The sequence below is a fragment of the Pantherophis guttatus genome, chromosome 4 (genome assembly GCF_059756535.1).
Source record: "Pantherophis guttatus breed Tessera chromosome 4, ASM5975653v1, whole genome shotgun sequence".
NCBI lineage: Eukaryota > Metazoa > Chordata > Lepidosauria > Squamata > Colubridae > Pantherophis > Pantherophis guttatus.
The window spans coordinates 10,281,995-10,299,814 of NC_142066.1; the positions used below are offsets into that span (position 1 = coordinate 10,281,995).

At 37.4% G+C, this 17,820-nt stretch overlaps 2 protein-coding genes across 2 annotated transcripts; both read right to left on the reverse strand.

Moving 5' to 3' along the window:
- Positions 1–5,296: 5,296 nt before the first annotated feature.
- Positions 5,297–12,630, reverse strand: LOC132711887 (vomeronasal type-2 receptor 26-like). Its single transcript, XM_087891744.1, has 5 exons — positions 12,257–12,630; positions 11,099–11,390; positions 9,196–9,423; positions 8,666–8,792; positions 5,297–6,314 (listed from the first exon to the last, which is right to left on the reverse strand). The coding sequence occupies exons 1-5, from the start codon at positions 12,523–12,525 to the stop codon at positions 5,422–5,424; spliced, it is 1,809 nt and encodes a 602-aa protein (XP_087747870.1). The 5' UTR covers positions 12,526–12,630; the 3' UTR covers positions 5,297–5,421.
- LOC148113709 (vomeronasal type-2 receptor 26-like) lies at positions 9,608–10,790 on the reverse strand. Its single transcript, XM_087891742.1, has one exon. The coding sequence runs from the start codon at positions 10,697–10,699 to the stop codon at positions 9,875–9,877; it is 825 nt and encodes a 274-aa protein (XP_087747868.1). The 5' UTR covers positions 10,700–10,790; the 3' UTR covers positions 9,608–9,874.
- Positions 12,631–17,820: the final 5,190 nt, after the last annotated feature.

Consider the following 17,820-nt stretch of genomic DNA (forward strand, 5'->3'; position numbering starts at 1 on the left):
CCAATTATAGTTGGGGAGGAATCTATTGGAACTGAAAAGCAGGTCCAAAGTGGTCCAATAACTCATCATTCCATCAGAGTAGCTGTCATAGATATGGAACCCATGAGTGACGTTAGTTAAGAATCTGAGATTCCCACTGATTTCCTATGAACATGCTGATAGAATTTGGTTACTGCTCTGTTGAGAAAAAAATTTAAACTAAATTTCTACTTTAGGAATTGACTTTTTAAGGCACTTTATTTCCATCTATCATTGCAAATTTCCTTTAGGGTGGAAAGGCAACATTAAAATAATTTGTGTGGATTTGCAACTAAGTTGTCTCATCATGAGCACGGAATTATTTTTGATTATTTATGATGTGCATGTAAAACTTTAGAATGTCCACAAACCCTGAGAATAGTATATTTTTAAGAAAAGTGGAAATGCCATTTATTTATGAACATAAACTATTCCTTTCAATGTTCCTTTGAAATGGGCAATTAAAACTAATAAATATTGACACATTTGGGTTCTTCTGATTGCTCTTAAAGTATGCAATTTGGAATCCTACTTTGAAGAATTTCTTGACTTGTCTCCAGGATTATGAAAATCTGCTCATGGAATGTTGCCCTTTAAACGGAAGTGGATCTTTGTTTGATCTACTTCTCTTCTCCAATTTTGTACCGCAGACTGGTGGAAGTTAACCATGGTGGTATGAATTTCTCTGTTATAAATAATATTGTTTTATTTTATTGTTACCCTACCAAATGATAGCCTGCAGCTTATTTCTTGAGTGTTGATTCTGTCAACTTGCAAAGCTTTCCTGACCTGCTCCAAAGTTGTCAGGGGGATTGAGTATGGCAGCTGCATCGAGGAATTTGCACCTCAGTCTAAACAAAACCCATCTTAGCCGGCCAAAGTTAAGGCCATCTCCACAGAAACCAGTAATGACCAGAGGGAGTGACTTCTACGACCTGTGAAATTGCTTCGTTGGGGAATTTAACTGATGACAAAAATTTGGGGAGGAGGAAACATGGTCAGAGGCAAGGCGCAGATTGGGTGAAGTCAGAGTTGGCTTCACTTGGTTCGTGCCAACATGACCCTCCTAAGAAACAACTGGATTTTTTTTGAAACTTTGCTTGAGGCTCCTGATTTCATTAGGGCATCAGTCGGAACCCTTTATTGTTCACAGCTGATTTTAAGAGAAAAATATTATCCAACACTTCAGGATTTTCTTTAGCTTATTAAGCTGCCACATAGAAGTGTGGGGGGTGTCTTATTTATTTTTCCAAACTTATTTTTCCAAAGCTCCAGAAGGCAAGACATGAAACAATGGATGGAACTAATCAAGGAGAGAAGCAACCTGGAATTAAGGAGAAACTTCCTAACAGTGAGGAAAATTAACCAGTGGAACAGCTTTGCCTTCAGAAGTTGTAGGTGCTTCATCACTGGAGGTTTCTAAGAAAAGACTGGACATCCACCTATCCAAAAGAGTAATTATTTTCTGGCTGTGTTGCCTTTGTGCCACATCCTGGGTCAGTACATTATCCAAACCATGAGGCTAATGGCAGGAGCTACGAAATTGATGCTTTCCAAATGGCCAGTACTATCTAACACACCATCCACACACCTTACAAGACAGTTTTAAAAAGGAAGTGGAAAAAAATGTGAGGCAAATCTGATTATTACCCATACATGAGGATTATCATGATCAAATATTCAGACTCAGATCTTGTAATCCACCATGGAAACCTGGACAGCAATTAATCTTTAATTAATATTAATTGATAGACTTTGATATTGAGACAGTAAATTGCCAGGAATGGGCAACTTCTAACCAGTTCCATTTCATTTATTATCTGATACAGTTCAATACCCTTCTGGCTTTGTTCTTCCAAGGGAAAAATAGACAGCACTCATTCAGATCCAAACCGACAATGGCAGGTATCAATATTGGAAATCCAAATGGGGACTAAATGTGACTGTGAGAATGTCATGGAAGCTTTCCATCTTATTGGGAGGAAATGCCCCACTGGAGGTTCCCTGGTTACCGGCATGAACTGCATCACCTTGAGGATATTGCTATCCAGGCCATAGGCTTAGCTACTCTAATAACTGCTGATACATATTTTAATTTTTCCTCATAATTTTATTCATCATTCATATTGTGCATTTTCAAAATAATTCACTGTTCTGGTGTTTTATATTTTGACTGGGGAATTCTGGGAGTCAAAGTCCATACAGTTTAAACCTGTCAAGGTTGAGAAACATTGCTCATCCGATATATGCCATAAGAAATAAATGAATAAATAAACTCAGAAATTATTTAATTAACTCTTTGGGTTTTTTTTATTGAAAAAGTTTTTCAAATACAGATTTTTTCCCCTTTTTCCCCCTCCTCCCTCACCCCCCCTCCGCCTCCCCTCCCCCTGTGGCTTCTCCAAAATAAAACCCAGATTTATAACAGATTATATAATGCTTTACCATCCTTTTACTCCACCCCCCATATGCTGACCATTTCTTTCTAACAATATTATTATATCCCCCCTATACTATACATTTCAGAGCAACATTCAGCTGTAAAATTATATAATAAATCCTAATTTGGCAATTTCAACTCATACTCTACCCATTTCCTCCTCCCCCATACATATATCTCTTAATTCAAATCTTTTACGTATATTAATATCTGAACATAAAATCCCTTTTCCTTAACTAAACAATCAGTAAACTAACCTATCTCCACCCACTTTCCTACAGGTCTACCATACATAATATTTTTAATATCTTTGTTCTTCTGCCCACACCACTAAGAAATATTTCCATATATAAATAAAATCCTCAAATGACTTTAAACTTGTAATCCATATGATATCTTCTATAATGTCTTTCAACTAGATTATTAATTCCATCACCCATGTTAGAGTAACATCAAGTTCTAGTTCCAACAGTATATTCGGTATCTTCAATTACCATCTGCCCCCATCAATAATAAGTGTTTTCATATATAAAAAAACCACCCGAGTGACTTTATATTTATATTCCATATAGTATCTTCTGTAATGTCTTTCATCTAGATTATTAATTCCAACCACCGTGTTAGGGTAACAACCAGATCTTCTGCATGCCCCAATCCCATAGTTCTCTTGCCTTGTAGCTCAACATAAACGTAATCCATTTGTCAAAGAGTCCAAAATAGAAAGTTCCAATCCACTCAATTAAAGGCCATCTTCCACATCCCAAAAGCACAGCACTGCAGAGATCTGTCATTCTTCTCAAAATAGTATAAACCAATACTTTGCCTCAGCTATATTTTCATTATATTTAATCGTCTCTTAAGTAACTGGCATTAAACTGTTGTTTAGTCTAAAAATTTTTAATTTTATAGAACCTGCTTCTTCTTTTCTTAACTTTTTGTGGTTTAGATCTCCATCCTGGTTGCCTTTCTAGGACTTGTATATCAGCTGATTGATTTCCATGCTGGTCTGTAACTTGATAAGACATCACATTAAGATCCGAAGCCGCCTCTCTTGTATTTATAGGTAATCCAACTATAACCTCTGAAGGAGAATCCAAAAGCGGCTCGTCCAAAAAGGCCTCTGTAACTTGTTGTTTTTCCATTACCACCATCTCCATCTGCTTAGCTTGGGTTTCAATCTCTTGTTGATTTTGCTTTTCTTTATTCCCTTCGTGTGTTCCTGACACTAATGGCATACATGGAGATGTTGAATCCTTTTTAAGAACCTTGTAATAAAATTCTTCCGCTTTTTCAACAGTATTTAGTTGATATCTTTCTCCTTGATATCTCAATATTATACCAACTGGAGAATCCCACCTAAATGGGATGTTTTGTTTCTTTAGCTCAGTCACCAAAAATCCAAAATCCTTTCTATCTTTTAACATCTTGGACGGCAGCTCTTTATATATCCAAATCTTCCTTCCATGCATTTCAAGAATGGAGTTAAAAGACTTTTGCACAATATCGTTTCTTATTCCTTTATCAGTAAAGTAAATCACCACATCTCTAGGCAACTGCCTTTGCTTTGCCACCCAAGAATTTGTTCTGTAGCTCTTATCAATCTTACAGGATACCTCTTCAGGACTAACCTTTAAAATCACAGCCAGAACTTCAGCAGACATCTTTCTCAAATCTTCTCTTTTATTTTCCTGTATTCCCCTAATTCTGACCGCAAATTCCATGAGTCTGAATTGCATCATTGTGACTTCATTTTCAATCCTTTGTTTTATATTATCTGCATTGTAAGTCTTGTAGCCAGCTTCCTTTATTTTAGACTCTACTTCTGAGCTATTTTCTTGAATCATTGTTAAATCATTCTCAATTCTTTGTATTTTATTGTCCAGATTATAAATCTTATCATCAGATGCCTTCATTTTAGACTCTAATTCTAAGTTGGTATCTTTATCCATCTTTGTAACTATTTCTGAAAAGGTTTCCAAAGCTGTTATAATCTGTTGTTTCAGATTAGCATACTTTCGTTGTACCAACTCTTTAATTTCCTGCCTAAATTTTTCAAGATTCTGGTTCACAATCTCATCATGTCTTGCCATCTCTTCCAAAACAAATTCCTTTAGGTCTTTAAAGCCATTCTTCTGCATCTGCAAGCTCAAAACTTGTTCATGTGGTTTGTAAATGGAGGAGCCCCCCCCCCCCACAGCTTGGTTGTCTGGCTTTGTCAGTTTTAACGCCATCCTGCCACACAAGCAGATTTTTTTCCCCTTTAAAGAAAAAGACTTCTCTCCAAACAATATCAATATCAAGTCTCTAAGAAGAAAGAAGCATGAAATAAAAAATTTTCTCTTCACTTCTAGCCAGCGCTATTGTTTCAGTTACTTTGTAACATATTAAACTATTCAAACGGAAGGACTTTTGCTTTCGGCTTTCTTCTCAAGCCTCAGCCAGTCGCCATTTTAAACTTTCTTTTTTTCCCCTTTCACTCTTCTTTACTTTTAAAATCAGTCTTAGGGTAGTTAGAAATACTTGCAATTTAGGATCCCAGATCCAGATTTCATCCTACTTGTTCAGATGATCTGTTAGTTTTCGTTAATTGGTTTGGTCCCATCGCCTAGCTCTACAAAGCGCAGAGTTCTCCCGAAGCCCGGAGTAGCAGCGAGCAAAAATAGGGAGCCTCATCCTGCTTCCTCCCCAAGAGTAAAAATAAACTCTGGGGACTTCGCAGAGGGCTCTACCTGCCCTCGCCGGCTCTGTCTCACATTTCCTTAAGGAAACAGAGTTTTTCGAGCCGCCTTTCAGCTGTAAAGGCGGCTCTTTATGGGCGACGGGGCTGGCGGTCTCAAAAGACTGTCTGGTGGCGACGGAAGCCAAACCGGAAGCCTATTTAATTAACTCTTAATTGAATATTGCCATCTCATTTAAACTCAGTATTGTTGGAAAAAATATAACACGCCTATGATACAATAACTTTATTTTATTAGTCCTTTCTTAGTGTTTAGTTCTGGTTTAAGAACAATGATGAAGCATTTTGGGAAGAAGATGCATCCCAATAACCCAGCACTGGAGGACAAGATGGAGAAGATCTCCACAGCTACCATGGCTTTTCCATTGGTACTCAGATAAGTTGGAACAAAGGAGATCCATACACTGCAGAAAACCAACATGCTGAAAGTGATGAACTTGGCTTCATTAAAGCTGCCAGGTAAATTACGGGCAAGGAAAGCCACAATGAAGCTGGCAATAGCCAGGAAGCCCAGATAGGCCAGGACACAATAGAACATAAAGATGGAGCCTTCATTGCATTGCAAAATCATGATTTCTGTAAGGGAATTCATGTCTAACTCAGGGAATGGAGGAGATGTTGCCAGCCACAAAATGCAAAGACCTGTTTGAAGAAAAGAACAAGAAAGGATAATGGAAAGAGCCAATCTTTTCCCCACCCATTTTCTCATTGAAGAACCTGGCTTAGTAGCTATGAAAGCTACAACCACGGTAATAGTTTTAGCTAACACACAAGAAACAGCAACTGAGAAGATGATGCCGAATGCGGGTTGCCGGAGAAGGCAGGTTACTTTCCCTGGCTGACCAAGGAATAACAAGGAAGAGAGAAAGCAGAGCAGAAGGGCGATAAGGAGAGTGTAAGTGAGGTCCCGGTTGTTGGCCTTGACGATGGGGGTATCTCTATGCTTAAGAAAAATTCTGAGCACACTGATTGTCATGAAGGAAAAGGAAACAGCAGCTGAGGCCAGACTGATCCCTAAAGGTTCTTCAAAGGACAGGAAACTCATTGCTTTGTTAAGGCATCGATCTTGCTCTTGACTTGGATACTGATCCTCAGGACATTTGAAACAATCTTCTGTATCTGGATAAAAAGATCAAAAAGAAAGTCATTTACTTTCTATTTCTTTCCAATATGTTCTATAATATTGTTTGAAGACTGACATTCCTTCCAATCCTACTTAGCCATGACCTTGTCAGAAATTCAGAAATTCCAATCAGAATTTCTGAAATTTAGAAAATAAGGTGGGTTGCAGTCCCTCTCCCTCTCTATCTCTTTTTCCCTCTCTTCAATATTGATGATTACACTTTTTAAGCCAATTTTACAATAGTTAAGCGGATAGTTTTCAATTTTCTCTATTACAGTGTCATACAATGCTTTGGATGACCACCATATAAAAGATGGTTGGGCCAAAATTTGACCTTGGTCACTATGTATACTTTGGCCTGCAGGTGAGATAATAAATAGTTTGGATTTTGAATTCTGAGGCAAAAATGTCATATGAGAAAAGATTGTTTAGATTTAGATCTTATCGGAGCTGTGTTGATCAGTTCCTTAGTCTTTCAAGCCATATTGAAAGCAGCTATCAGAATAAATTGAAAACATCTCTTGTATTTGTGGATCTCACAGCAGCATACGATACAGTATGGAGGGAGGGCCTATTAAGCAAATTCCTCCACGCTGTCCCCTGTAGGACTATGGGCCGCCTAATAAATAAAATGCTTTCAGCAAGGACCTTTCAAGTCATCGTGGGTGACAAAATCAGTAAGCAAAGACACCTGAATAACGGACTCCCTCAGGGCTCCGTGCTGGCCCCATCTCTATTTACTCTAATATACCACCCATGCTATCAACAAAGTTCTCTTATGCTGATGACCTGGCATTAGCATATAGCCATAAGGACATCGAAGCTACAGAAGGCGTACTTACAGCCGACCTTACAACTTTGAGCGCATACTTCCACCAATGGAAGTTAATCCCAAGTGTAAGTAAAACAATTACATCAAGTTTTCACTTTAACAACAAATTGGAAAAAGAGAACTCAATGTATACCTAAACAACAAACTGCTCCCATATGAGGCAACACCAAAATACCTGGGGGTCACCTTAGACAGGACTCTGTCTTTTTAAAAACATATTCAGAATATGGCTGCCAAGGTTAACAGCAGAAATAACATTCTACAAAAACTATGTGGGACAATTTGGGGAGTTTCAGCCCAAACACTTCGATGTGCAGCCCTTGGGCTTTGCTACTCTGCAGCGGAATACTGCGCACCTGTATGGATAAACAGCTCACATACCGGACTTATTGATGTTCAACTTAACCATACGATGAGGCTAATTACTGGGTGCATAAAATCTACACCTAGTTACTGGCTACCAGTTCTTAGTCACATACTTCCCCCACACTTACGCCGACAAGAAGCTCTCATTCGGGAGTATAGTAAGATCCTGTTAAATTCCTCTCTACCCATTCATGGCTACATTCCTGATCTCTTAAGATGCCGATTAAAGTCAAGAAACCCACCACTCTTGACAGTGCTTAAGCTGCTGGCCAATCATCAGAACACCACACAAAAGTGGATGGAAGCGTGGAGTAGCTATTCCCCCCAAGATATTTCTGAGCATATTAATACTAATAGCATACCTCCAGGATTTAATTTACCCTGACACATATGGGTGACATACAATAGAATTAGAACGACTCATGGGGTGTGTGCCGACTCCTTGTATAAATGGGGAAAGTCACCTTCAGCACAATGTGATTGCGGGAGCCCCCGACAGACTATCCAACATATAGTGAGGGAATGCTCTAACAGAAGGTATCCAGGAGATTTTAGGGACTTCCTCTGCATAACAATGACAGCTACTGACTAGATCTCCAAACTCAACATTAAACTCTGAAATGTTATTTCTGTTTTCCTCTTAGGTTTCTTACTGGTTTTTTAAAAAAATGTTTTAATTGTTTTAACATGTAAAAATGAAATGTTTTAATATTGTGTGTGACCAGCCATACGCTAAATAAATAAATAAAATAGCTTGGATTTTGAATTCTGAGGCAAAAATGCCATATGAGAAAAGATTGGATATATGAATGCTGGGATCTTGCGAAGTATCTTAGTATTTTCAAATATGAGAGTTTATTAATAACTGAGGTTTATAGGGATTGCCTTTGTTCCTTGTTTTGAAGCAGGGTTAAACTCAATTTTATTGAGGGCGGCATCAGGGTTGTGTTTGAACTCAGAGGCTTTTGTGTGTGTGTGTGGCCCGGGCTGGCCATGGTCACTGTGGGCGTGACAGGCCTTGAGCTTGACACCCCTGCTTTAGAGCGTGAAAAACATCATCTTTAGTAAGAAATAGAAAAATTGTAATTTTTGACAAAACAATTTGTTTGCAGCCATTGTCTCCAAAATTTGAAGGATTTCATAACTGACCTATCTTGGTAGAAATCTTCCCCTGTGGACACGGCATACAATCATAACAGCAAAAGCTTTTCTCTTCAGATTGTCTCTTCCAAGATCCAGGATGACAGTTTTGATTGCACAGAGAAACTGGAAGAACCTGTTTATAACATGAAAAATGTTGCACCATTAGTTGCCGAGTTTTTAATCATTTGAAAATAGAGGCAATTAATCATCTTATTGGCCAGCAGAGATCCCTTGGAGATAATTTAAGCTATTTCTTTCATTGTTTAAGGAAGATGTCAAAATATAAACATTCCACATGCTTGCAGTCCATTCTTCAATAAAACTTTTGTGCCATTCAAGAATTGCCTAGAGGCATTTGAAATGCATATTCTTAAAAAAAAATAAGAAGAAGAAACTGGAATACCTCATAAATAACATTTTTTAAAAGTTGCAAAGAGATTCACCAAGTTTTTCTTCACTGGGTATAATGGAGGAACATGATACATTTTTTTAGGAAAATGTATGCAGGAATCTGACCCATTCAAGAATACCCATACCTGGTTTAAATCTTTGTGCCATGCAATCAAATTTTCATTCATAATCAATTCATTTCCATCTGCAGCATTGGGATCTAATCTTCCAAATTTCACTCTCTGGATGGATTTGTTTGAAAAGGTGATCATGTTGATGATGTCAAATCCTTCTGCAATTTCCATGTTCTCATTAAAGGACACTGATTCTCCTGCTGAGTTGTTGAAAGAAATGCTTTGAAGAAATGGGTGCAGCTACAGAGGAAGAAGGAGGAGAAGGAGGAGGAGGAGGAGGAGGAAGAGGAGGAGGAGGAGGAAGAGTAAGAGGAGGAGGAGGAGGAAGAAGAAGATGAAGTTTAAAGTATAGTGGGATAAAACATTCTATAAAACATTTTCCTTTCTTTGCAAATTTCTGTATGCAGCTTGATGGGACAATAATCAAGAATTAACATGGAGAGTATCACTATATACAGTAATGAGTGCACTGCTTTCCATTTTCATGGAAAAAGGCAATATATTACTGTCAATAGTATTTCACATCGTCCTCTTGGTTAGAAAGTGGAATGGAACCCAGTGGTAGGATTTAATGAATGCAGAAGAATAGTACTTTCCTTATGTATTTATCATTGATTGATTAATTTAATCATAGCTATTTGAATGATATATTGTGTCTGAAAACATGCTTCAGCTCCTTTTGTGATCCAAGTCACTTTCTACTAAATGTTTCACATTTCTTGGACAACTTTACCTTAAAAAGTGGGATTTTATCCACCAAGGTTTTACTCTGACTGGATTCTTTTGATAGTAAAGCTTGCAAAGAATGAGCCACAGCATAGATACCGTTATAGATGCTATAACTATGACCTGTCATTTGCATTTCAAAGAGAGGTCCAGGAAGACTGTCCAGATTCTCCTCCCCAGTACATTTTTCCATGTCCATTGTTGGTCTTTCTGAATTAGACAAGGAACAGTCAAATGCTTGCTCCCAAAACCCTTTTAGAAATCCATCTCTTTGTCTCCAAAAGGGTTTTATAGACTTCAGAAATTCTTTGAAGGCTAGAACTTCACCTGAATGTATCTGAAAAGAAATGGCCCCATCGAACAATTGGAGATTCCAAGTCTTTAGATTTGCTGTTAGTATGAAGTCCACCTGACTTGTTGTGATCCATACCTTTCTAAGGGATATGTTTAATTTATCTTCAGGATCACTTAAAAATATGGGAGGAATGATCCAGAGAAGTGTATAAGACTCTCCATAGAGAATAAATACATTTGCTTTCATGTCTGTGAAATGTATATAAAAACTTTGAATTACATCATTGAATGTATGGATTTCATCCAATGAAAGCTGCGGAGGGATTCTTTTTATGAAGGCTGGACAGATTCCATGCTGAGAAAGCATCTCCTGTAGCTTCTTCAAAAAGTGTTCTCCACTCTCATTTTTGACAGCAAAGAGTCCAACCCATTTCCATCCAAAATGTTGAAGCAATTGGATAAACCCAATGTATACAAGACGTTCATTTGGTGCCATAAAATAAAAAGAAGAAAACTTACTGATATGAAATTCTTTTGGGGGGAAGGATCCATATGGGAGCTAAAACAAAACCAAAAAAAAAAATAAAAAAAAAAATTCAACAGGTGATTTAGATTTTCTTCCAACTGTTCATCTTCATGAATTAGTTTCCAGTACCACAAGGTTGAAAATGCAGTAAATTAATTTCTGTTATTATTTTTCTAATTGGAAGATGATCAAATACCAGCAAGTTGAAATCTGTCTTTACCAGTACAAGTTAACTTCAATTTCCAATGTCTTGCTTAGTATGGAATGAGATTTCCTTACAATCATGTTTTTGTGGAGACAAACACATGAGAATAAATTCTTAAAAATTCTAATTAAGAACTAGAGAAATTTCCTCATTCCTGGACCCACCTGTGGTATTTTGTAGAACTCTACAATATCTGCCATATGGGATGAAGTTTCTGATCCAAGTCCTCCAATAATGGCCACGAGATCTGTCTGAAGTCCACATTTGTAGTTGGGCATAAATCTATCTGATTTGAAAAGCAGGTCCAGCGTGGTCCGAAAAGTCATCCTTGCATCATAGTAACTGTCATGAATACGGAACCCAAGGGTAATATTGGGCAAGATTTCTTGATTCTCATTGATTTCCTTGACAGCAAAGGCCAAGGAAAGGAGATGTTGGTAGAATTTTGTAATCAGACTGTAAGTAAAGAATGTTTCGTTTTAGAAAGTGAATGAATTAATTGATCACCAAGAATAGCCATTTGTACCTGTGATCGGAATTTAAAAGATTAAATTCCCTTTATACTGTTTCAAAGTATCATGGAAGTCATTCATTAAACAATACAGTAATTTATCTTTTTAGATTGTCTATTATTGGCCAATGAGAACAATGTTGTGTTCTGTTTCATAGAGAGGAAACTAAACTTATTCCGCTTCTTTATTTTAATCTTCTTTAACCATTTTTGTTCTTCCATTTCCTCCTTTTTCTGAGGAAATGTGTTAATTGTAAAGAACGTTTTTTCCATTTTTGCATTGCTTTTATGGAGATGAGTGATCATTTCTGAACATTTTCTTCTTATATTATGAATTCCTACTTTATGTATTTATATTCTAAGTATTGTGAAATGTGTGTTGCTCTCTGAGCTTGATTGTTCCCTTTCAAATATTTTGCCTTCCAAGGAGGTAACATATTAAAAGCTTTGCAATGCTTTTCAGAACACTAAACTTATTACCTAACCTGATAATAAAATATCTGCATGAAATAACCAAGTTTAGATATCATGAAAGATTGTTTTGATTATACCTGAGCTATATATGCTGTCTCACATTAGGTGTCCCTTAGACATTCAAATTCATATTTGTACCACTTTTTTCAAAATAATATAAAGACTCCCTCATTTCCATAGAGGCGTAAAATCTGAAATCTCAGGGGGAAAAAATCAAGAAATGCTTGGTTTGACTTGTGACTTTATCTGCCTTCTTCGAGACCCTTGTGAGTCAAAGAAACTGATGTAGATATCTAGAAATGATCATTAGGTGAAGAAAGGTATGAGATTTGCTTACTCTGAAAGTCCATAGAGCTCCCGAGAAGGATGTTCATAAAATAAATGCTCTCTGAAGGCATAGATGATATGTGAAGACATCCCTCCAATGAGGACATCACCAGGTTGGTACCATTCATGTGGAACTGGAAAAGGATCAACCTCTGGACACTTGAGTGCATTCATTTTGATCACGGGGAACATCAGAAAAAACAGTGCATCAACTGCTAAAAAATCTTCTAAAAGAGGTCTCCAACAGATCAACCCACACCAATGGATCTGACTTAGCATCCTGGGTTTTCCCAACACACCGCCTAAGAGAAAAGCATCAATCTAAATCTTTAACTTCAATGGAGATACAGAAATAAGCAATGACTGAGATTTCTACAACCCAAATCTGAAATTGGTCTGATAAAAGAAAGAACTGATGCTGGAGGAAACAAACTCAATAGCCCTGTTTGACTCTTCCCACCACCTCAAGCTCTTCATGGAACCGGAGTTAATTTACAGCATCTTTCAACCATGCATTCTAGTTTCACTGCTTTCCTGAAAATCTCTGGAGCTTTAAGCAGATAAACCCATTATAGTAATTTGGACTCTTCAAGGAAAAGTTAATTATTTACTTCATAATAAACAAGATGTGCAATAGCTATTATTTAGCTTAGCATGGAACTGAAGAATTTTTGCTTAGAAAAGATTAATGCTTCAATTTTCATTAACCATTGCAGTATTTCCCAGCCACTTATAGAATCAAATAGAGACTACAACGTTAACTGGGTGTTTCAGTGTAAAAAAACAAAACAAAACAAAACAAACAAACAAAAAAAACCAGCGATTTTGAAAAATACAGGGCCTTATAGAGATCGTACTTATTGTAGATGGGATGTCATGAAAAACATGAAGAAGATTACAATGAAAAATCATCACATAGATGTAAAATTTCACTAAGAACCGAATGTGAGTTTAGGGTGTTTTCCTTTCCACTTGTGTCACAATATTATACAAGTCTTACAGAGAGTGGTATTGAGGGGTGAAATCCAGTAGGTTCTGAGAGGTTCTGGAGAACCGGTACCAGAGATTTTGAGCAGTACGGAGAACTGGCAAATGCCACCTCTGGCTGGCCCCAGAGTGGGGTAGGAATGGAGATTTTGCAGTATCATTCACCTGGAGTGGGTGGGAATGGAGATTTTGCAGTATCTTTCCCCTGTATGCCCACCACACCACGCCCACCAAGCCACGCCCACAGAACCAGTGGTAAAAAAAAATTGGATTTCACCACTGGTGTTATTCAAATAAGCATGTCTTTCCATCCTAAAATCTATAATCTCAATAGGGAAAACTTTGATCCAACCTAGAGAATATATTCATAATTCATAGGTTTATTTGTCAAGATAACAGGTAAAAGTATAAACATAATTTGAATACATGAAAAGGGTAAGTAAAAAGGCATATTAGGACAGGGACGGTAGGCACGCTGGTGCATTTGTGCACGCCCCTTACAGACCTCTTAGGAAAGGGGTGAGGTCAACAGTAGACAGTTTAAGGTTAAAGTTTGGGGAGTTTGGGGAAGAAACTACAGAGTCAGGTAGTGCATTCCAGGCATTGACCACTCTGTTACTGAAGTCATATTTTCTGAAATTGAGTTTGGAGCAATTTACCTTGAGTTTGTATCTATTATTTGCTCATGTATTGTTGTGGTTGAAGCTGAAATAGTCATTGACAGGAAGGACATTGTGGCAGATAATTTTATGTACTATGGTTAGGTCAGACTGAAGTCGGCATAGTTCTAAATTGTCTAAGCCCAAAATTTGGAGTCTGGTGACATAATGTATTCTATTGCTGTTAGAGGAATGGAGGACTCTTCTCATAAAATATCTCTGCACTCCCTCGATTGTTTTTATGTCCAATATGCAATGCGGGTTCCAGACAAATGAGCTGTATTCAAGAATTGGTCTAGCAAATGTTTTGTATCCTCTAGTACAATATTACTAGAGAAAAATCTGCGCAAGGTTAGGTTAACAACTCTTAATGCCTTTTTGGCAATGTTGTTCCTGTGTCATCACCTTGTGATGTTGGGCCCATTGAAACAAGAGATATTTCCAAAACAGAGCATGGCTCCAGGAGGCACTCAAATCAGAATTTTCTCCTCCACTAAAAATAGGTGTTATTTTTCCATGGTCATCTTCCTTTTTCCCAATACACACCTTTTCAATTGGTTAGAAATGTTAACTTTGCTTCCTACTTGTGGAATCTGATAAAGACTCAGAATCTCAGCAATGTGGTAGAATGCATCGGTTTTAAGTGCTCCAATGATGTCCAGAAAGGTTTTCTTTTTTTTTTATTGAAAAGTTTTACAAAAAAGAATTTTTTTTTCAATATTTCCCCTTCCCCCCTCCCTCCCTTCCCCCCTACCCCCCCCGCCAGACTTCCCAGAACAAAATAAAGGGTAAAACAATTAACAATCATATGCTAAGATAAGCTAACTAACTACAGATTCCTATCCCCCTCTTGACACTTTAACTCGTCTTTTACTTAACTAAATATACATACTCTTAACTTTTCTATTCATTCATAAGCTATTTGATACTTTTTAGTCCGATATTTGTTTTGAATATAATCAATCCATCTTTTCCATTCCGATTTATATCTTTCTTGCCAATGATCTTTCAAATATGCTGAAATTTTCGCCATTTCTGCCAAATTCGCCACTTTTAATGTCCATTCTTCAATAGTAGGCAATTCTTCCTTCTTCCAGTATTGCGCCACCAAAAGTCTAGCTGCAGTTATTAAATTTAAAATCAATTTAGTCTCTATAACCGTACGATCTGTGATTATACCCAACAAAAACAATTGTGGAGTAAACGTTATCTTCTTTTTAAGAATATTTTGGATAATCCACCATATTTTAATCCAAAATGATTTAACTTTTTTACAAGTCCACCATATGTGATAATAAGTAGCATCATCACAATCACATCTCCAACACTTAGATTGCAAATTCGGATACATACAAGCCAACTTTTTAGGATCTAAATGCCATCTATAAAACATTTTATAAAAAATTTCTCTTAAATTTTGTGCTTGCATAAATTTTACATTTCTAACCCATATTTTTTCCCAAGTTTCCATCATTATTGGTTCCTGAATGTTTTGTGCCCATTTTATCATGCAATCCTTAACTAATTGCGTTTCTGAATCTATTTCTATCAATATATTATATAATCTTTTTATATGCATTTGACCTTGATCTCTAATTTGTTTTACCAAATTTTCCTCTTTCTGCATGATACCAATTCTTTCTGGTCTTCTTTCCATCTAGCTTGCAACTGTCCATACTGAAACCAAGTTTGAATTATATTTTCTTCTTTTAATGCCTTTATAGATTTTAACTGCAATATACCTCCTTCCGTTTTAAGAAGCTCTTTATAGGTAATCACCTCTTGCTTTTGTTCTACACTTATATTCTCTATCGTATGTCTGGGTATTGCCCATATAGGTATCTTATAATTTAACTTATATTGATACTTCTTCCAAAATCGTAACAAGGCATTCCTTAGTATATGGCCTTTAAAGGTCTTATCCACCTTTTTGTCATATAATAAATAAGCATGCCAGCCATATAACAAATCATATCCTTCAATATTCAATATTCTTTCTTCTGTTGAATTCATCCAGTCACTAATTATAGCTGCTTCATAGTATAATCTTAGATTAGGCATTTTAAGACCTCCTCTTTCACGTATATCTTGCATTATTTTTAACTTTATTCTTGGTCTTTTCCCTGCCCAAACAAAATTATTAATACCCTTCTGCCATTCCCTCAAATTATCATCTTTCTTAAGTATTGGTATCATTTGAAACAAAAATAACAACCTAGGTAAAACATTCATATTTAAAGGTTTTCTTGGTGCCCCATTTATAGTTGGGGAGGAATCTATTGGAACTGAAAAGTGGTCCATAACTCATCATTCCATCAGAGTAGCTGTCATAGATATGGAACCCATGAGTGACGTTACTCAAGAATCTGAGGTTCCCACTGATTTCCTATGAACATGCTGATAGAATTTGGTTACTCCTCTGTTGAGAAAATAATTTAAATTAAATTTCTACTTTAGGAATTGACTTTTTAAGACATTTTATTTCCATCTATCATCGCAAGTCTCCTTTATGATGGAAAGGCAACATTAAAATAATTTGTGTGCATTTGCAACTAAGTTGTCTCATCATGAGCACGGAATTATTTTTTATTATTTATGATGTGCATCTAAAACTTTATATATATGCTCCTCACACATTACTTTTCAGGTTTCTAAATTTTTTTTAAGAGCTATAACTATTAGAAGAAAATGCTGTAATTCTTCTCAGCCAAAGCTTCTGATAGCCAACTGTTTATGATGTTACTTTCCTTACGTTCTTTTGCAACTATATTTGTATTTTGGTCTGTGACTGCAAATAAAAGTTATTATATATATATATATATTAGGGTTTTCTCCCGGGTAAATTGGAGGTGTCTTGGTGACGTTTCGATGAGGTCTCATTCGTCATCTTCAGGCTGGTGTTCTTGGCTTCGTGCTTCTAGGAGCAATGTGTGTGATCGCAGCTGTTTCTTCCTTTTAACTGCCAGTTGGGGTGCGAACTGATTGGGTGGGAGCTTGGCTGTGTTCTGATTGGGTGGAGGTGTGTTCTGAATGGTTGGGGTTTGGCTGTGCTATGATTGGATGGGGGGGTTGGCTGTGCTCTGATTGGCTGGTGGTGTGTTCTGTTTAGGTGGGGGCTTGGTTGTGAGCCCAACCAAGTCTGAGTAGCAGGGGGATTAGAGCTGGTGAGTTGGTTAGTCTGAGTAGCAGGGGGATTAGAGCTGGTGAGCTGCGTTGCTGTTGTTTGGCTTCATGGTCGTGGTCGTGCCACATCTTCATGGTGGGTGTCAGTTTGTTTCATGTATGGATTGGAGGGGTTTAAAGTGGCTAATGATGCAGCTGTGGTCTGGCTTCTGGTTTTTGGTCATGTCTGGAGAGCCGAAACACAGACCACCCTCAAGACAGACACACACACTAACAAACTCCGAAGACTACAAGAGTGCCAGAAACAAACCCCTCCCCCGTCACAGCCACACATGAAACAAACAGTGCATAACATCTCAGATAGGATCCTCACCAAAGCCGAAACCAATGTCCTTTCCAAAGGATTCAACTTTGCAGTCGCTCCCAAACACATCCCCACTGAAACCAATATATGCGGAGTTGAAACCAGTCTGACCAAAATCAACCTTGACAACGCTAACAGAATCAGATTCAAAATCACCAACATCCTCTGCACCAGCAAGCCACCCAAAAGCAACTTACCCAAAGAGGAACAGACAGCACTACTTAACCTGAAAAAAGACACTAGCATAATAATCCTACCAGCAGACAAGGAAAACGCCACGGTGTTTATGAACACATCTGACTACCAAACCAAATTAACCAACCTACTCCAAGACTCCACATACAAACCCCTAAACACAGATCCCACCACCTACCTGGAAAAAACCACTAGATCCAAAATAAAAGCCTCCCCCATCAGCGAAGAGATCCAGCAAAGAATCAT